Source organism: Rhincodon typus, chromosome 6, assembly GCF_021869965.1.
Source record: "Rhincodon typus isolate 14 chromosome 6, sRhiTyp1.1, whole genome shotgun sequence".
Classification (NCBI taxonomy): Eukaryota; Metazoa; Chordata; class Chondrichthyes; order Orectolobiformes; family Rhincodontidae; genus Rhincodon; species Rhincodon typus.
Window position 1 is genome coordinate 84,472,921 of NC_063337.1, and position 21,913 is coordinate 84,494,833.

Genomic DNA, 21,913 nt, shown 5'->3' on the forward strand with positions numbered 1-21,913 from the left:
CCCCCCCCCCCCCCCCCCCCCCCAAACAACAGTGTCCAAAATGGTATACTTTATTATTGAGGGGAATGGCCACAAGGGATCCCTGCACTGTCTACCTACTACCTTTTCCCCTCCTGACAGTCACCCAGCTACCTTTTTCCTGTACCTTGGGTGTGACCACCTTATAACTCCTCTCTCTCACCCCCTCAGCCTCCCGAATGATCCGGAGTTCATCCAGCTCCAGCTCCAGTTCCCTAACGTGGTTTTTGAGGAGCTGGAGTTGGGTGCACTTCTCGCAGGTGAAGTCAGGGGGACACCAGCAGTGACCCTTACCTCCCACATCCTGCAAGAGGAGCATGCAACTGCCCGAGCTTCCATTCCCTCTACTGTAGATTTCCATAAGAATAATAAAAAAACAAGCCTTACCTTACCGACCCTCCACACAGTCTTTTTTTTGTTAGAGGAGGAGGATGGGTGGGAGACACTACACGTGTAGTGTTTCGGGTTTAGCCAATGCCCGAATATATTAGTTCCTTCCTGGCTCGTGTTCTCTCCACATACCCGCCGCTGAAAACAAGAAGGCCGCTGCTGCACGAGGTAAGTTTTTATACAGGAAAAACAACCTTACCTTCCCATCAGCACCCTGGCTCGTGCTGCTGCCACTGAAAACAAAAAGTTTTTTTTCTCATATCTTCACTGAGCATTCTGCCTCTTCCCTTAAATCTATGCCCCTGATCATTGATCCCTCTGTCAAAGGGAAAGGTTCATTCCTGTCTTGTCTATCTGTCCCTTTTCGTAATTTTATACATTTCAATCATTTCCCTACTCAATCTTCTGTCTTCGTAACAGAAACTCTCTAGCGCAGGAAACATCCTGATAAATCTCCTCTGTAACCTGCCCAGTGTAATCACATCTCACTTATAATGTGGATTCTACTGTTGCTCCTTTCCAAGGCAGTGGAAGTTGTGTGTTTGGAGACTTGGTATGATGCAGAAGGAGGCCATTCAGCCCATCATGTATGCACCGCCTCTAAACATTTTGATGTTGTGTCAAAATTACGTACACTTCCCATAATTCAGCATATCATTACTATTTAAATAATCATCTAATGCCCTCTTAAATATCTCAGTTGAACATAGAACATAGAACATTACAGCGCAGTACAGGCCCTTCGGCCCTCGATGTTGCGCCGACCTGTGAAAGCAATCTGAAGTCCATTATCATCCATATGTTTATCCAGTGACCATTTAAATGCCCTTAAAGTGGGCGAGTCTACTATTTTTGCAGGAACTATTTTGCCCTTACTACTCTCTGAGCAAAGAACCTACCTCTGACATCTGTCCTATATCTATCACCCCTCAATTTAAAGCTATGTCCCCTTGTGCTAGCCATCACCATCCGAGGAAAAAGGCTCCCACTGTCCACCCTATCTAATCCTCTGATCATCTTGTATGTCTCTATCAAGTCACCTCTTAACCTTCTTCTCTCTGACGAAAACAGCCTCAAGACCCTCAGCCTTTCCTCATAAGACCTTCCCTCCATACCAGGCAACATCCTGGTAAATCTCCTCTGCACCCTTTCCAATGCTTCCACATCCTTCCTATAATGCAGTGACCAGAACTGTACACAATACTCCAAGTGCGGCTGCACCAGAGTTTTGTACAGCTGCAACATGACCTCATGGCTCCGAAACTCAATCCCGCTACCAATAAAACCTAACATATTGTACGCCTTCTTAACAACGCTATCAACCTGGGTGGCAACTTTCAGTGATCTATGCACATGGACACCGAGATCTTTCTGCTCATCCACACTACCAAGAATCTTACCATTAGCCCAGTACTCTGTATTCCTGTTACTCCTTCCAAAGTGAATCACCTCACACTTTTCCACATTAAACTCCATTTGCCACCTCTCAGCCCAGCTCTGCAGCTTATCTATGTCCCTCTGTAACCTGCAACATCCTTCCGCACTATCCACAACTCCACCAACTTTGGTGTCATCCGCAAGTTGAACCTGCCTCCACCACACTACATTCCAAACCAGACCATTCTCTATTTGAAAAAAAGTTTTCTTTTTCACCTCACATTTGCTTCTTTTGCAAAACACCTTAAAACTGTGCATTATGCATTTCGATCTGTTTATGAATGGTTTCTCCCTATCTACTTTGAACAAATTCCCCATGATTTTGCAAACTTCTATCAGATATCCTCTCGGCCTTCTCATCTTGAAGGATTACCGTACCAATTTCTCAAGTCCTCATAACTGACGTTTCTCATCCCTGAAGCCATTGTTGTAAAGCTATTCTACACTCTCCCCACTGAGTTCATCTTCTGCATAAAGTGGGGCACCTAGATACTCCAATATTCCAGCTTACAGTTAACCAGTGTCTTATGTAAATTCAGCATAACTTCCCTTCTTGAATACTAGATGCCCTTGTTAATGAACCCTAGAATACTAAATGCTTTGCTAATGGTTCTCCTCCTGTCCTCCCACCTTGTAATGACTTATGCACAAATATACCTAGGTCTGTTTGTACCCGCACTCTCTTTAGAATAGTCTCCTTTCTTTTATACTGTGTCTCCATGATCTTTGTACTAAAGTTTATTATCTCCTACTTCTCCACATTGAGCAGATAGGTGGAAGATAAAGGTCAGTCCGCCAACTTGTCAAATTCTGTTTGAAGTTCTACACTGTCTTCCTCACGCAGTTTACAATTCTTCCAATTTTTGTGTTGGGAAAGTTTAAAATTGTCACCTGCATTTTAAGGTCTAAGTCCCAATACTGACCCCTGAAGAACTTCACTACGTATCATCCTGCAACTTGAAAAATATGTATTAACCATTACTCTGTTTGCTATCATTCAGCCAATCATGTATCCACATTCCTATAGTCAATGGTGAGTTGCTGCAGTGTGTCTTGTAGATCGTGCACAATGACAGCTATAGTGAGCTGGTGGTGGAATATGTGCCAGTAAATTGGGTTGCTTGTCCAGAGTGATGTCTAATTTCAAGTTTATTTGGAGCTGCAGTCGTCCATACCAATTTGTATCACTTGCTAGATAAATGTCCTGGCTTGCTGTTGGAACGAGTTTATGGAGGTAATAACTTATCAGGACACAACAGAGTTCAAGTCATGTGATAATTTATTGATGCGTTCCACTGATGCAGGGAGAGGCCAAAGACTACCCCAAATCTGGCCTTAATGTGAGGGTCCAATTACCCCCTTAATCTTCAGCTCGGATCAGAAGAAGTCAATGACGCTCTAATTTTAAATATAAGTACATTGTCTTCTTACATTTTTCTTGTAACATTAATGTGGCAGCATGTACTTCCTTCCCCTGTATACTGTTGGTTAATTAGTGTTGAGTTGCTCAACTATGATTGGGTTTCCAGTACATCACTCTATTAGTAAACACTTGTTGCTGTGATCTGAGTGGCCCCATTTGGTATATGTGAAACTGAACACTCCATGGCCATTTGTGACCTTTTATCTCCCAACTGTAATGACTTTCTCTGCTATTTTGTACAAGACTGTTACAGAGTCTTCTTTGAGGTTTCCCACCATTCCAACTTTCTTAGCCACTGTCCTTGATAAGAGATAGGGAGGCCCCTATCTATCACTCATAATTAGTTTTTAAACCTTTCTAATGTTTGTTTAGTGATTTTATGTATGTGTGTGTGTTAAATTTACAGTTTATTAGGAAGCTATATCTGGAATTTTCTTGAAGAATCATAATTAAAACCTACTTATAGTATTATAACTGATTAGAAAAAACTTGAGAATTAACTAATTGGTATGAAATATTTTTATCTTTGGAATAGCAAAGAATGTTGCACATTGAAATTTAACAAACAGCTATTGTTTTAAGTGCTGAGAGCACAAGCCTTTTCCACACTCTGTAATCCCTGTTAAACATACTAAAAGCTTCTTGGGGTTTTTGTCAGTCATTGTGTTGTACTGTCATGGAGCACCCCTAACACCTGCAATCCAAAATCCCCTTATCTACCTGCTCCTTTCATATCGCGTGCTGTCTCTCTGTCTGTGTCTCAGTATCTCTCTCTCTCTCTCTGTCTCTCTGTCTGTCTGTGTCTCTCTGTCTGTCTCTATCTATCTATCTATCTCGCTCTCGCTCTCGCGCTCTCTCTCTCTCTTTCTCATGCTCACTTGCTCGCTCTCTCCCCGCTCAACCCCCCACTCCTGGCTCTGTCTCCACCTATCCACTCACTTTTCCACTTCGTTCCCCGCCCACCCACCCAATTTTGGCTTCGGCTTAAATACCACTTTTTTCCGAGCTGCTAACAGTTCTGATGAAGAGTCACCAGAGTTGAAATGTTATATTTGCTTTCTTCCCACAGGTGCTGCCAGACCTGCTGAGTTTCTTTTCTTCAGCAATTACTGCTTCTGTTCCAGATCTCCAGCATCAGATGTTCTGTGTTTGATTAAATAAATGTCCAGTATGATAGATTCTCCAACTTCCATTTAAACCTTCTTGCTGAAGTATTTGTTAACATTTTTTCTAATTTAATTTACAGAGAAACTAATTCAATGGTAGAAGAATTCATGTTGCTGGCCAATATTTCCGTTGCAAAGAAAATTTATGAAGAGTTTTCAGAATGTGCTTTACTCAGAAAACATCCAGCTCCCCCACCGTCAAACTATGACATTCTTGTCAAAGCAGCAAAATCCAAGGTGAGCAAATAAATCAAACTTTGTACTATGCTTGTTCCAAATGTTGTCTTAATTGAATGAGACTTCAAGTTACTAACATATGAGACATCTGTTGGAGCAAATTTGAATAAGCAGTATAAAAAATTATTTCAATTGCACAACATTCTGCCTGTTTTTTGAGTGAAATAGTGTATGATTTATTCTTTCCTGATATCCCATGCTGAATACAAATTTGATGTTATAAGTTTTGATGTTGTTGTTTTGGATGAGGTTGGTGTTTTCATCAGTATTATAAAAATATGGGAGGATGACTTTTAGGTGATCTAATTTATGGATTCTATTGTTTCCAGTGTAGAAACAATACAAGGTAAAGTTTACTAACATACATACAATCATCCGATTTAAGAGCAGGTGTGGGCTGTTTAGCCTCCTTGATCCTCCTTCTCACTAATATGACCACAGCAGATCTGTTTGTGTCTTGAATTATTATTCCCATCTATCTCAGATAATTTTTGATTTCCTAGTCTAACAAGAATCTATCTCTGTCTTACAAATATTCAGTGACCTTCTTCCACTTGTTGAGATCATTCAGATTCTTCTAGATGTTTTATCTAATCATCCTGTTCAGAGTTGGTATTACACACCTCTGGAGCGAGTGGGACTTTAACTTGGGTATCTAGGCTCAGAGGTGGAGACACTACAACTGTACCACAAGAGCCCTAAGGAAAACACCATTTGTAATCAACCTGTTCAGAGACATTGTGACACACCTCCAGGTCAGGTGAGATTTGAACCTGGACCTTTTGGCTCAGATATAGGGATGCTACCACTGCCCCACATAACCTTTTGTGCTTCATGTTCTTAGACACAGCAATTAAGTCATTCCTCACTCTTCTCAACCAGCGTGTAGACAAGTCCAGTCTATCCATTCTTTCTTCACAAGGCAATGCATTCATTTCAGATATCAATCTAATAAACATTTTCTGAACTACTTCCAATTTATGTTCTTGAATAAGGAGAATAAAACTGCAAACTATATTTGGATGTCACCAATGCCCTCAATAAATGAAGCAAAACTTGTTTTAGTGTTCACTTCCTCTTGTAATAAAGGATGACATGCCATAGACTGTCTTGGTTCCACACTGTACCTGCATACTAACTTTGGTGTACATAGATTTCTTTGCATATCTGATTTTATTAGTTTTCTTCATTCACTAATACTCTGTTTTATTTTTAATTCTTCCTGCCAAAGTGAATAACTTTGACATAATAACACATAATACTCCATCTGCCAGATTTTTGCCCAGTCACTCAACTTCTTTGTTTTTGTTTGGAACATCTTTCTGTCCTTTTCACTGTGTACTTTCTTTTCTATCTTTGTCATCTTCAAATTTATCATCCTTACCTTTGATCTCATCATCCGAGTCATAGTCATACAGCACCGAAACAGACCCTTCAACCAGTCCGTGCCGACCGTAATCCCAAACTAAACTAGTCCCACCTGCCTGCACTTGGTCTGTATCTCTCCAAACATTTTTTTATTCATGTATGTAAGTTGTAAAAAGCTGAGGTCCCAGTACAGCCCCCTGCAGTACTCCACTCGTCACATCCTAGCAATCAGAAAAAGACCAATTTATCCATACTGCTTTCTTCCGGCCAGCCAATTTTGTACCCATGTTATGATATCACACCATGGTCCTCTACTTTGTGAATTTACCTCTGATGTGCTTTCTGCAATTTCCAAGAATAGTGTGTCTAACAGCTCCCCTTTATCCATAGCAGATCTTTTCTTTCAAAGCATTTCATCTCACTTACATGGTCAAATATAATTCTCCTTCCATAAAAGCAAGATAACCCTTCCAGTTAGCCTGAGGTTTTTCCCCCAAGTGTCCAGATATTATAATCTTCATAATCAGTTCTGATAACTTGACATCCGTCATGGAGAAGATAACTGGTCTGTAGATTCCTTTCTCTGTCCCTCCCTTCTTGAGTAAAGGAAAATTATTTGATACTTTCTAATCTGATTAAACCTTTCCAGATTCTAGCAAGATTTGGAAAATTAACACTAATATATCTACAGGGTCATTAACTATCTCTCTGAAGACCCTAGGATGAAGCTCAACTGGACCTGGAGATTTATCATTCTGTCGCCGTTAAATTTCTCAGCACCACTTCCCTTGTAATTATCATTTTACTAAATTCCTTCCTCCTTTTAATCTCCTGATGTACCCCAGCTAATACTGTGAAAACAAAAACCAAATATTTGTTCTTTTCACCCACCTGTTTTTTATTACCTACTATTAATTTCTCATTCTTACTGACTAGAGGACCAACATTCACATTGCTCATTCTTTATTTTTCCTTTTTAAATACCTGTAGAAAAACTTCCTTTTTATTTTACATTTCTACCTTCTCATACTCCTAATTTCTTTCTCTTGATTTCATCTTTTAGTCATTCTCTGCTGCTTTTATATTCTGTCCAGTCATTCAACCTGCTTCTCGTTGTTGTGCGATTGCATGTTTTTTTGCTTAAGTCTGATACTTTCCTTCACTTGTTTAGTTAACCATGGATGATGGGTCTTCCTGTTAAAATGTTTCTTTGTAATAAGAATATACTTTTTTAAATGAAATAAACCAATAAATGTTTGCCATTGCTTTTCAATTGATCTAGTCCCCAGCGTAGTATCCCCCATTCTAGTTCAGCTTTCATACCTGTGCAGTAACCGTTACGTAAGTTTGAAATAACTGACCCACTCTTTTTCCCTTTCAAATTGAATGTAAAATCCTATCAAATTGTTGTCGCTGCTATTTGGGATGCCTTTACTGTGAGGTTATTAATTACTCACTTCCCATTATGCAAAACGAGTACTCAAGACCCAATGCTTGTCATCACATAGCTATCTGTCTGTAATGTTTATCCAATCATACTTACTTTAATGTGTACAGTCAATTTGTTTACTTTGATATGAATGCAACATGCATTCATATGTGACATCTCGTCTTGACTTTTGATGCATTCTTAGGTTTGTTCTCTCTGTCCCTTCCTGGTATTCTCTGATTTAATTTTCCATTATATATTTTGCTGTCCTGCCTTGTCTTTATCCCCTTATATGCTGATTCTAGCCAAGCTTGATTTCTGTCTTGTGTTGTTCAGTTTAAAGCCTTGTCTGCTTCTTTAGTTATACAGCTTGCTAGTACACTGGTCCCAGCACAGTTCAGGTGCAGACACTCCCAACTGTACAGTACCCACTTTCTCCAGTATTGATGTCAGTGCCCCCAGAAACCACGACCCACTTGCCCCACACCAATCTTTGAGCCATATGTTTATTTCACTAATTTTATCTATTCTATGCCACTTGGCACATGGTTCAGGTAATAATCAAGAGGTTATTACCCTTGGGGTTCTGCACTTCAATTTAGTGCCTCAGTCCTTATATTACCTAAGCAGAATTTCTTTCCTAATCCTACTTCTGGGTAAAGCATGTATGGACAATATTTGCTGCACCCCTTCCAGCCTTGAGCAGGTGTCTAAATCCCTGGCACTATATAGGCAAATAGCTTTCTGGACATGCCCTCTTGGCTGCACAAAATACTGTCCATCCCCCACTATACTATCTTCTACTACCACTACATTTGTTCTCAGTCCTCCTAGAATTTGAATAAATGTGTTTTTTAATAGGGCCTTGTAAAATAATTTACAAATCTTCTGAATGAGATCAGGGTGGGGGGTGACCAGTGTCAGAGTCTTTGTGACCAAGCCATTTGCAAATACCTGGGACATATTTCAATTAAAAGTAATTCGGTAGATGTCTACTTCATGAAGTGCAATGACGAATGCAGGTAGAATGTGAATATTAATCTGTTATGCAGACATAGCAGTAACATGCAGATGCACAGTTTTTTTTTAAGCTGAAAAAAAAACTCAATGGTGCCTGATTTGTTTCCTCTTAGAATTTAGATGTCAAGACTGATTCAGCCAAAGCCTTAGCAGATTCTCTGGATAAAGCTGAAGTTCCTGGTTCCCCATATTTGAATACACTCCTGCGAATCCTGACAACACGTTGTATGATGCAGGCAGTTTATTTTTGCTCTGGAATGGATACCGACTTTCATCACTTTGGTCTGGCTTCACCTATCTATACTCACTTCACGTCACCAATCAGAAGGTGTGGATCTTGTAATAAGTTTCTTTTGTGATGTTTAGCACATGAATGAAGCTAATAAGAACAGAAGAACTAGGAGCAGGAGTAGGCCATCTGGCCCCTTGAGCCTGCCCCGCCATTTAATAAGATCATGGCTGATCTTTTTGAGACTCAGCTCCACTTACCCGCCCACTCACCATAACCCTTAATTCCTTTACTGTTCAAAAATTTTTCTAGCCTTGCCTTAAAAACATTCAGCGGGGTAGCTTCAACCGCTTCACTGGGCAGGGAATTCCACAGATTCACAACCCTTTGGGTGAAGAAGTTCCTCCTGACCTCAGTCCTACATCTGCTTCCCTTTATTTTGAGGCGATGCCCTCTAGTCCTAGTTTTACCTGCTAGCGGAAACATAATGTCCACATAGCTGCAATCCAAGTGGACAGGAAATCCTTGTTATGGAGGGGAGCTCATTACTTGTGCTTTTGTGTTTTCTTCAGTCTAAAATTAGTAACCAATGACGGAAAGAGAAGAATTTACGCCTTGTGTTGAAAAGGAGTTTCATGCATAAGCGTCTTATTGAGACAGCATTTTCTTCTAAATTCACTTAATTACTGTGAACCTCGTTGAAGTTATAAGAATTCCTGTCCTAGATGAACATTGCCACCAGTGAGATAGTTGGATGTATTTAATTTACTAGTTCAAAAATAATTTTAACTTTATTGCATGATCTGATCAAGCATCAGATATGTTTTTTTTGGAGTATTTACTGAGTAAATGTCATTCATATATTTTAAAAAAAAAAAAAGTATTATAGTGATCCCTGCACAAATATAATTCTAGTCTTCTGTTTGAATCCCGTATTGTATTGGATATCGATAATATGATGTTGGAAAGCTTCACTAACCCTCTTTGGGTTTTGATCACTTAGTCACTTGTGATGTCTGTGTTTGCCTTTCTGTAGGTATTCTGATGTAATAGTACATCGTCTTTTGGCTGTGGCAATTAATGCAGATTCTACCTACCCAGATCTCATGGACAAGCATAAACAACAAGCTTTGTGTAATAACCTTAACTATCGTCACAAAATGGCACAGTATTCTCAGCGGGCTTCTGTGGCATTCCATACTCAGGTAAAAATTAATATAACAACAACATTTTGTACCTCGAAACTGTTCAACTTAGTGGATTAGCCTTATTTGAAGATTCAAACGATCACTTGAATTTTAGTAATTTTGTTGTTGATTATTGTTTTGGAAGATTTTTACCAGCTGGCTAAACCAAATATATTTATTAAATATGTTTTTGTTGTAATTGTCTTTCCTACAATCCGACCAAAATCATTAAAAAATTTGTAATATATCTATGCAACAGAAGCTTTAGCCTGTTGTAGTTAAAATTAGACAACTGCAGAACTTGTGCATCAAACAACATTTATTCGTACGTAACAGCTCTGCAAAGACGTGATCAAATGTCCATAAGGCGTTTTTTTTCCCATTCTTTTGACACAATAACCTGATTTTGTCAAGTGCAAGCAAATTTGTTTTTTATTATTGAAAGTTCAGTTATTATGCCAAATCAGCTTTTGTGTCTCAAATTTGTTTGCCTTTAGGTTCTAAATTCTTTCTGTCTAATGTTATTGCAGTTATTCTTTAAAAGCAAAGGAATTGTTGATGAAGTTGGCTATGTCCTGTTTGTAAAAAAGAATGCCATTGTGGTCCTCATTCCAAAGTTTGGTTTGGAGGGTACTGTCTTATTTGAAGAGAAAGGCAAACAATCCCCAAAGTTGCAGTACAACCAAGAGGTACATAACTTTCATTTCATCCTTTTACAACTAATTTTATTTTCCTTTAGTATAATATGCTTGGTATTCTTAATTAACCCTCATGTAATTTCATATAAACCTATTTTCTTTCAGAAGACTTGGTTGGATCCATCTCTTTTTTTTTTTTTTGTTGCTTATGCAAACAGATTACCAGGATATCATTGAACATAGAACAGTACTGCACAGTACAGGCCCTTCGGCCCACGATGTTGTGCCGCCCTATGATCCTACAAAGATGAATCTACCCTGCATACCCTACATTTTAGTATCCTCAATGTGCCTATCCAAGAGTCATTTAAAAGTCTCTAAAATATCTGACTTCACTACCACAGCTGGCAGCACATTCCACATGCCCACCACTCTGTGTGAAGAAGCTACCTCTGACATCTCCCCTATACCTTCCTCCAATCACCTTAAAATTATACCCCCTCGTAGTAGTCATTTCCTCCCTGAGAAAAAAAGTCTCTGACTATCCACTCTATCTATGCCTCTCATCATCTTGTACACCTCTATCAAGTCACCTCTCATCCTTCTTCGCTCCAATGAAAAAAGCCCTCGCTCCCTCAGTCTTTCCTCTTAAGACCTGCCCCCCAGTCCAGGCAGCATCCTGGTAAATCTCCTCTGCACCCTCTCTAAAGCTTCCACATCTTTCCTATAATGAGGTGACCAGAACTGAACACAATATTCCAAGTGTGGTCTAACCAGGGTTTCATAGAACTGCAGCATAACCTCCCGGCTCTTAAACTCAGTTCCCCTGCCAATGAAAGCCCACACACCATACGCCTTCTTTACAACCCTATCAACTTGGGTGGCAACTTGGAGGGATCTATGGACGTGGACCCCAAGATCCCTCTGTTCCTCCACACTGCTGAAAATCCTGCCATTAACCCTGTATTCGGCATTCAAATTCGACTTTCCAAAATGAATCACTTCACACTTTTAAACACACTTGCAAACGCACTTCCAAAGGGAAGATGATACTATTGGATTGGAGTCAAAAACTATCAGCCAGACATGAGAGAACCCAATGACCCTATGATGGTTTTATAAGTCAAAGAAAAATATTACTTTTTTATCCTAAAATTCTTTTCCTTTATAAATATCCAGCTGCATATGCAGCAATTAGGATGTTCCAAACTGGTGAATTCAATATTGCAAATAGACTTAGAAAATACAGACCTTATTATTTTTATCTTTATTATTGTTCTTTCAGGTCCCATCTTTAACAGTAGAAGGCATAATATTCAATATGTTTGATAAGGTAACCGTGACAATCACATTGGACGCATCAAATGTCCAACACCAGAAGATTCGAATGGCACTGGTCGAGCCAGTGGTAAGTTTTCAGTTTAAATAAAACTGTACCTTGCAGATGTCTGATCATTTGATATGTAAACTCTTGTAATAATGGAAATGTATTTGGACAGGAAAATTGTGGCCATGATAAACAGACACCCCTGTTTGACCAGGAGACTCTTTTATAAATGACCTGTACCTGATTCATTGTCAGCTGATGGCATCTTTTACCAATGGAAAGCATCTGCCACTGTGAGATCACATGTATCCTGTGCACGCCTCTGCCCCTTTTTAAATTTTAATTAGAATCATGTGGGAACCAACAAAAAAAGGCAAAAACAGGTTTTGAATGTTTGTATTAGTGCTTGTAATTTTTAAATTGCAATATCAACATCAAACAATCTAGCTTGCTCTTTAGTTTTTCTGACCTCTGGCATATTCGTGGTTAATTTTAAAATGATCACTTCTGCCCAGATTCTGAATCCTTCCATTTAAGTAGAATGTATGGAATGCTTTTGATGAACATAGTAGGAAAAATAGGCGATTGAGAGCAGCTGAGTAAAGAACTCTTTACATTGTGTTCGATGCCAGGGCTGAAAAGCCAGATTATATATTCCTGTGTTATTTTCCAAAAAAAAGGGAGGGAGCCAATTCACACTTAACAGGTGGTCTATTCCTGGAGGATAAATACATGAGGATGATTGGTGTCACTGTCAGTACATGCAGTTTGGACAGAGAAATCTGTTATCTTGTTAAAACATGCATAGTCAAAGAGTAACTCTTTGCATTGTGACTGAAATCCTACCCCCTTTGTTTGCCTGATTTATTGTCAAGTAGCATTTTTGTGACGTTTTGGAGAGCATTTGTTAGAAATTTGTATCTTTATGTTTTGTTCCAACTAGTATGTTTTCTCATCAAAGTCCCCAATCCACACCATTATTCATTACAACATAGAGATTGTTTCGCACTTGCCATGTTCTTTATGAAACATACCTTGGTGCTGTTTATGTGGAAGGTTAAATAATTATTGGTAGTTTAACTTCTCATCAGACCCTAAATTGCTTCCATATATTGTTTGCGGCATACGTCCTTTTTTTAAAATTTATTGAAAAGAAATCATTAAAACATTGCCTTTCGCCAATTAGCAATTTTACCTCAAGGCAAAAGAAACAATGCGGTTCAAAATTAGATGTGGAGAACCCAGATTTCCTTTGTGTCAACCTATAGAACCTGTTCACTCCACCTATCCAGCATTTGAAAGACCTCAAGATAAAAGTTTTGTAGATTTATTTAATGAATTTGCTTCTTGTAATAGATTCCCGGAGTGAGTGTTCCAAGAAATACAGCACAGGAGAATACCAGTATTGAAGAACCCGAGATGAAGAAAGCTAAGCTAAACTAACAAAGTTCCACTCTTTTTGGCTATCACTCTGGCTAAATGTGTTCCAGTTCGTTTAACATAAAATGTCTGTTTTAAGTAAAGATAATTATACATGTATAATACATAAAATCATTTGTATGATTTACATGTTTTTTATATTACAAGAAGTTATTGTTTTGAATAAAATGTTGAATTTTTATACACTTTTGCATTTTTAAAAATAGAATTTATAGTATATTTCCAGTATTTTCTGCTTTGATTTCAAAAAATCGGGAGAATGTGGCAGCAGTTGCGGTGAGAGAAGTAAAAGTTAATCCTTCAGGTCTGTGACCCTTGAACAGAAATGGAATACTTTTTTGAGTAAAGGTTAGGTGGGACAAGGACTAAAGGAGGCCTGATTTTGGATTATGTGTATATCAAGCTGTTTAGATTGGTCTTTATACTGCAGCAAGAAGTGCAGTACATTGACAGTAATCACACTGATTTGTCTCTTGAAGACCATGACATGACCAATTTAAAAACTAACCCTGGTCACACTTCAAAGAATTGTTTGCTATAAGCGAAGGTTTCAAATTAACTTCCATGCTAAATGTCCAACAATTTAAGCAGAGCAAGTTCAATTCCAATTTTGCACTGATTTTTCTCCTTTTAAAATGCTGCAACAGAATGTGGAAAAGTAAAGTTTCTTTTTAAAAAGTGTTGTAAACTGACTTTAATCCTTTCATTAAACAACAGTATTTTCATTACATTTTTATTCTTTTAGTAGTGGGAACAGCAAAATTAGGACAATTTGCAAGAACGGTCACAGTAATGGGAAAACGTTTATACTGTACAATGTGTTTTCCCTTTGGTTTGATACTACTTGCAAATTAGGTGCAAAGATTAAAAGTTTCAACAGTACTTTTACAGCAGTATTCAATTTCTATCCAACAAATGACTGTGAAGAAGGTACAATAAAGGTGAAATGAAAGGATTGTATGAATTGCCACCTGAATCTAAATCTATCACAGTCAATTATCCAGCCAGCACACTTGTTGTCTGAGTTTTTTTAGTAAATGTAGGATAGGATCTCTGATCATTTTGTATATTAGGATTCAAATCCTATCTGAATCCATCTTGACGACTATGGAACAGTTCAAATAATTCAAATATCCTGCTTCTAAGTTCTCTGACAACCTGGATAATCCTGTAAGGGCTTGGGAAATCCAAACTTGCATGCAGGAAATCCCTGCCTTACCAACATGTATTGTAAAATTGTTCCCTAAGTTACACAGTCTATACAATACATGAAAAATATGTACTGAAAACAAATTGACAGTGCTTCTGATGTCCTGTGGTTTTGGAAAATGTTACATAAATGTGAGTTTGTCTTTTACTACTGCCTTGGCTATAAAACAAAGAGCCACCAATTTTCTGCAACTTCTGTTAAATTCAGCATCTCTAGGTCTTCAGAAACTGATACTTGGATATCAACTGTACTGACTTTTGAACCCACTTCTCATGATATTCTGTTATGTCCTGTCTGGTGTTCACAGATTCTGTCCAGCACTAGTTACTCTTAGCTATGTCTTAACATGCAAAAAAGCACCAGAAACTTCTAAAATTTAATTTTCAATAATTTCCATTGGAGTTTTGTTTCCTGACCAAAGATAATAACTTCATGATCCAGGTAGAGCTCCTATTTTGCAATACAAGTGCAGCCTTGGGCTCAGGACTATTAGTCCTGTGATATTTCCACTACAGCACCATCTCCCTATCCAAGCGAAGCACTAGACTAATTGGTGCTGCTGCTTCACAAGGTACCAGACCACTTCCAGTTTCAATCAGTATCCAAAAAGTGTGCAATCAGCCAGAGTGCTGACAGCAATCTGATTAAACGGAATTGAAGAAACCACAAAATATGACTACATCATTAATGCCTTCGACTCTTATTTTAGTTTACAGTACAAAGGTGATGTTCAGTCAGTACAGCTAGGAAAAAGCTACTGATTCATCAATAAAGTACCTTTACTGTCTTGGAGATAATTGCAAATATAGATTGTAGATTTTTTAATTACACCTTTCTAGTTAAACCTACATCCAAAGAAAAGTGTAATTAAAAAATCTACACTTAATTACACTTTTCTTTGGATGTAGGTTTAACTAGAAAGGTCATCATTTATTCACCTGCCTTTGGGTAGTTAAACATCAACCACATTGCTGCAGAAATAGAGTTGCATGTAGACCAGATCAGACAAGGATGGCAGATTTCTTTCGCTAAAGGGTATTAATTAACTACGTGGGTTTTTACATCAATTATTAGTAATTTCACAGCACCATTACAGAGATTCACTTTCAATTCCACCTGCTATAGTGAGATTTCAACCCATGTCCCTCAGGTGTTAGCCCTGGGCTTTAAATTATTAGTAAAATGGCACTACCACTGCAGCATTGTATTCCCATGTTGAACTCGTAGGAACTGCATTATAATGAGAGTGGATGAAGCTTTGTTGTAATTTTTGTTGTTCAAAGAGTGCATGAAGTTGGTAACTTAGAAAGTATTCGGTTTGGGAAAATTTTGTAGATGACAGGAAAGACAAAATGCTGGAAATGCACAGATTGGTGTGATGAAATATGAGGACACTTATTGTGAAGGGGAGTAGGGAGGCTGTAATAACAGCATGCAGAAAACAAATGTTAGCTGATTATTCCTTAGCTCTCAAGCTCTGTTTAGAACAAATTGAATTCGCTGGAGAATGGAATGAAAGAGATTAGAATAATCAAATTAACTACAAAAGTGATAATGTTTACGGTACCAGCATACGAAGGTAGGAGTAGATGTGGACCGTATTGTGACACCACATAAATGATTACTTGGCAGAGTGTTAGTGAGATTCGTGTATTTGCAAAATCAGTTACAAATGATAATTAACTTCCACTTGCTGCATTTTATTGGAGAAATCCACTTTTACCAAGTACAGTTTCTAGTTATGGTCACAAATTCTATTTTCATTACTTCAGAGACCCCTTCTAACTAGGCGAGGTAAACGATATGCTGTCGGGACCTGTTGCATAAATTGCTTATTGTTATTGTGCCAGAACTCCTTCCAACCCCACCTCATTGGATGGGCTATTGCCAGTGTTGTCAATATTGAGATTAAAGTAAAATAATAGAATTTGGGATTTGAAGCTCAATTCAGGGTCAAACATAATGCCAGGGATCTGCACCACCATCTTCTGCTTAAACATGTATGGAAAGAATATAAAAGCAAGAGAATTGTGATTGTGAGCTCAAAATAATATCTCTGATCTTCCTGTATTATAATTCAGATAAATGGCAAAATAAATGGAGTTCTAATGGATAATTTAAAGAGTAATTAAACTGAGCCACATCTGATCTAATCTGTTAAACAGATGCTGCTTTAATTGAACAGCAGAGTATAAAAGTGTTCCTTAAATAAAATGACAGTCCTACCCTTAAGCAGCAACATTAACAGGTGAGCTGCAGATAAACAAAAGAGGAGGGAAGATTTGGAAAATTTGTGTTTGCATGAGAAAACAACTTACAGAAAAATGGACAAACAAGGATTGTTTTCTTAAACACTTAAAATTGAGTTTGCTGTGGGTCTTTAAAATGATTTCTCTGTGAACTTAAATTTCTACAATGAGTGGATTATGTAAACTATTATTGCAACTCTCCTACGTATATGTAAAAGTTTTGAAATTTACTTTTGCAGTATGCAAAGATAAATTATGCATTCAAGTGTAAGGTAAAAAGAAAATAAAGCACAGGATTTAGAAACTTGTTTTTATTAAATATTGATTTTAAAAAGGCACGTGTAGTTCCATTTATGTATAAAATATTGCTAGTAGACCACTGTTACAAAACATTTAGGTCTAAAATGTAAACATTGGATTTTCTTACTATTTAATAAAAATTTAATTCAGAGCAATTTTTTTAAAGAGAATATAGAGTATATTTTTAATGTTAAATTTAAACTTGATTGTACCAGCTTTTCTGTGCATCCAAGCTCATTTAACAATTCTTAGAAATACCAAGGTCCTGATTTAAATGTTTCTAGTCAGAGCCAGATGACAAGTCATTGAAGGGATGGTAAATGGCCACCGATTTTAGATTTTGTTCAAAAAGTTCTTTATTTTCTTACATAAAAAAAATACACTATATACCTGGCCATAAGACAACTATGACTATTGGGGATTTTTGCTTATGCATAAATTTGAGTGAAAAAACAATGCATAAACTGAAGCTGCTGCTTTAAATGCATGATTTTATGGGTAATTGATCAGTAAATTCAGGAACTTTATCAATAGCATCTTTTTGATTACATGCAATTAATGTTTTCAGAAGTGCTGGTCAAGTTCTTTGTCACTCATTCTAATTGCGCTTCAGATGTTTTCAGGTTAATCAAGCCAATTGTAGCATTTACAAATTCATTTAAATCCTTTCAAATTCAACAAAGATTACTTAATATTGTATTATGACTCAGTTAAAACACAGGCATGGGGTTATCAGTGATGGGCTCAGGTTCCTCCACAGTCATTTCAAGAGGTTGTTTTATGAAACGTGGTCTCTCATCACGTAGTAGGGATGGAGAATATTTTGCTGTAAGGAAAGAACAAAGTTAGAAGAAACCAGTGTGCACTACCCCAAATCCACATCAAACATCCAATTTTAAACAAGAAATTCCATCCCTCACCCTCATTTCTAAGCAATAACTTCTTATTTCAGATTTTATTTTGCCCTCTAGGACCTAAAGTGGCCACTAATTATGTGAGTTTAACCTGATTCTGTTCTTGTCTGTGATTGTGCACTTTCAGCAGGGTCAGTATTTAATCAAGGGTCACGGCTGCAAACTATAATCCTTTGTGCTAACTGGTCTGGACCACAATAGCTGTTAACAATCTCCAAACAAATCTCCAATTTTCTATACTTCGAATAGAGACTCCTTTGGAGGAGAAGTTTGTACATTTGAGCCAGAAGATCTAGGTTCAAGTCCCAGCTGCCACGGAAATGGATCGTTACATGTCCAAACAGGTTGATTAAAAAGAAATTACTAAGACTGAGAACGTCTGTTCAACTGCTTATACCCTTTCCCTTTCTCCAACAAGCTAGAAGTCCCAAGACTATGCATGTCCTAACCATGAACACATTAACTCAATTCTCACCTCCCATCTTGTTCATCTTCACTCCATTCCTCCAAAAGTGTTGAGTACCCAACCTTTGTGTCCTTGTGCTAGGTGATATCATAAATAGTCCTTCCCTGTACATCTACTATATCTTTTGACTTAGTCATCACTTCCTTTCAAAATAAACTCAAACCCTCAATTTTTGCAAACTAGTTCCAAGGGTTTTCTCCCCTCTCCACATTTCTTCAATAGGTTCCTTATCTGCCCCATGGTACCAGTTGCAATCTCTCCGATTAAAGTTCCTACTACTCCTTTAATGAGAGGGTCCCAATTAGTAATCAATGAAATAATCTAGGAGTGTGGTACTTTATTTCTTGGTCTTCTCCAACACAACAGTTAACACAATTTTCTTCCTCAACACTTCTACATTGTTCAACATAACAGATTTACCCTTGCCTGTTGTCTGACATTCAGTCTTGGATATGATACAGTTTCTTCCTCGTAAATATCAGAAATTCTGAAGTTACCAAATGTGATTTTTTTCTCCAATGTTGTAAGGGACTTACTGATTCTGTTTGTCTTCCTGGCCACTGCTTCAGGCTGAAACAAATTATGATGCTAATAATCTTGGCATCATATCTGGTTCTGACCTGATGATGCCACTCCATTTAAAAAAGAAATTCCATCTATTTCCACTTGTGTAACATTGCCTGCTGAAACATTCACCCATGATTTAGGAATAACCAAATGAAAGTGTATAGTGTTCTTCTGGCCAGCCTCCCATTCTTTACGGTCTATGATATACACATTTCACCACCCACCCCCCCAACCTCTGATATGCTAAAAGCACTGCATGAGTATCTAGACCCCAAGATAAATATGGTCGGATCATGTATAAAATTATTTGATTTCACTGAGTGTAGTAAGTATTATAGTTCAAAATATCAAAAATAATATTGATAACATCAGCTTGACCCAGACATTTGCAGACAAAGACTTGGAAAAATTCAAATGATTTGCATACAGTTATTCAGCATGTATTGATTAGTTACCATGAATTGATACAGAAATTTTGGCCCAATTTACAACAAAACACCATTTCTATATTTTTAGATAATCTATCTCTGGTTAAATAAAAATCAAAAGAATGTGGATGCTGTAAATCAGAAACAAAAACAGAAATTGCTGGAAAAGCTCAGCAGATCTGGCAGCACCTGTGGCGAGAAATCAGAGTTAACATTTTGGATCCTAGCTACCGTCATTTCTGAGGAAAGGTCACTTGACCTGAAACATTAACTCTCCATAGATGCTGCCAGACCTGTTCAGCTTTTCCAACAATTTCTACCTCTAATTAAATTAGGTTCAAGAAAACAACATTAGTAGTTTAAAGCTACTAATGCAAAGATTATAAATACAAACATATTGATAAATGATAATTAACGACTGCTTATTTTTAAATAGTGACCCTGGGTTTTAGATTCTCCCATAAAAGGAAATGGTATTTCCACCTGCACTTTTGGTCCAAAATCTCAGATTCTTTATATTTCAATCAAGTAGCCTCTTAACTCCAGTATATGCAAACCTAGTCTGTACAACATTTCCAAATAAGATATTTCACCTAGTCGAAGTATTAGTCTAGTAAATCTTCTCTAAAGTGCCTTCAATGCATTTGCATCCTTAAATAAGGTGACTGACACTGTTCAAGAGTACTCGAAACATGGTCTTACCAGTGGTCTATATAGTGAAGATAACCTCTTATTGTTGCTTTCAATTCCTCTACAATACATTAAAATATTCACTTAGCTTTCCTAATAAATTCTACACTATATACTGGCCTAATGCAGTTTGTGCGCTGAGACATCTATATCTCTGCATCTCAGAGCCCTGCAATCTATCACCATTTAGATTGTATGTTTTGTTTTATTCATTCTACCAAAACAGACAATTTTATTTCTTAACTGTACTTCATTTGCCATATCTTTGCCACTCGCTTAACCTATCCATATTATTTGTGGCCCCTTTATATCATCTATACAGCTTATTTTCCTATCTATCTTTGCTTATCAGTAAATTTGACAACTATACCTTTCATCCCATCATCCAAGTCATTAATCTAAAATTTAAACACAAGGTCCCAGCAGCACTTGTGGCTAACTTATTACATGCTTCCCAGCAGACAAAGACCATTTAAGCCTACTCTCTGTGTCCTGTTATCCAACTAATGTTCTATACATCTCAAAATGCTACTCCTACACCATGACCTTTTACTTTCCATAATAACCTTTGATGTGGCACCTTATAAAATGCCTTCTGGAAATCTACGCAAAATACATCCAAACGTTCCCCCTCATTGATAGGAAATATTCATTCTTCAAAGAATTCTAAAAGGTTGGTTAAACATAATTTTCCTTTCACAAAATCATGTTACCTCTGACTTACTGAAGTGCCCTGCTAAAATCTCTAATAACAGCTTCTAACACATTCCTTACAACAGATGTTAAGTTACTAGGCTTCTAGTTTCCTGCTTTATGCCTCCTGTTCAGGAAAATAAAAATTAATGCATTAACCATCTCATTGGCCACTTATCAGTCCTAGATTTATTTTTATAATTCATAGAGTGTGGGCATCACTGACTAGGCCAGTGTATATTGCCCATCGCCAGTTGCCTTTGAGGTGATGGTAAGCTATCTTGAACAGCAGAAATCTCTTTGGTACAGATAAACCATTTGGTTTAGATAATGCCCTTAGTAAGGGAGTTCTGGGAATTTGTCCCAGTGACACTGAAGAAACAACAAAAAGTTTCCAAGTCAAGATGGTGAGTGCTTTGGAGGGGAATTTGCAGCTTTCATGTATGTGCTTCCCTAGTCCTTCTCGATGGTAGTGCTCATTGATTGGAAGATACTGTCTAAGAAGCCTTGGTGAGTTTCTGCAGTCCATCCTCCAGGCAGTACACACTGTTGCTACTGAGCATCAGTGATACAGGGAATGTATATTTGTGGATGTGGTGCCAATCAAGCAAGCTGCTTTGTCCTGGATGGTGTCAAGCTTCTTGAACGTTGTTGGAGCCACACTCATCCTCACAAGTTTGGAGTATTCCATCAGATACTTGACTTGGATCTTGTAGATGGTGGACAGGCTTTGGGGAGGTAGCAAGTGGGTTACTTACTGCAGGATTCCTAGACTCTGACCTGCAGTAGCAATCACGGTATTTACATAGCTGGTCCAGTTGAGTTTCTGATCAATCTGATCTAACCGGAAGATGTCGATTGAGGGGGATTCAGTGATGATAATGCTATTTAATGTAGAGGGGTCTGATGTTGGAGATGATCATTGCCTGGCAAAAATGTTATTTTTGGATATTCAGTATTTATGGATTTGCAAATGGCACTCAGCACTGTGCAATTGTTGTGAACATACCCACTGCTGACTTTATGATGGAGGGAAGATCATTGCTGACACAGCTGAAGATGGTTGGGCATCAGACATGACCCTGAT

The 21,913-nt window shown here is 37.8% G+C and overlaps 2 protein-coding genes across 3 annotated transcripts in view; one reads left to right on the forward strand and one right to left on the reverse strand.

The window, feature by feature from the left end:
- The window catches only part of dis3 (DIS3 exosome endoribonuclease and 3'-5' exoribonuclease), a 48,371-nt gene extending 34,879 nt beyond the window's left edge, over positions 1 to 13,492 (forward strand). Inside the window, exons 16-21 of the mRNA XM_048598406.1 lie at positions 4,515 to 4,671; positions 8,602 to 8,816; positions 9,754 to 9,922; positions 10,435 to 10,593; positions 11,828 to 11,950; positions 13,226 to 13,492. Of these exons, the coding sequence (XP_048454363.1) occupies positions 4,515 to 4,671; positions 8,602 to 8,816; positions 9,754 to 9,922; positions 10,435 to 10,593; positions 11,828 to 11,950; positions 13,226 to 13,312 (910 nt within the window). The 3' untranslated portion in view covers positions 13,313 to 13,492. The remainder of the gene's footprint in view (positions 1 to 4,514; positions 4,672 to 8,601; positions 8,817 to 9,753; positions 9,923 to 10,434; positions 10,594 to 11,827; positions 11,951 to 13,225) is intronic.
- Positions 13,493 to 13,698: 206 nt separating this feature from the next.
- Positions 13,699 to 21,913, reverse strand: part of bora (bora aurora kinase A activator) — a 28,917-nt gene continuing 20,702 nt past the window's right edge. For both annotated transcript variants that reach the window (XM_048597850.1, XM_048597849.1), the window contains exon 13: positions 13,699 to 17,894. In XM_048597850.1, the coding sequence (XP_048453807.1) occupies positions 17,779 to 17,894 (116 nt within the window). In that variant the 3' untranslated portion in view covers positions 13,699 to 17,778. The remainder of the gene's footprint in view (positions 17,895 to 21,913) is intronic.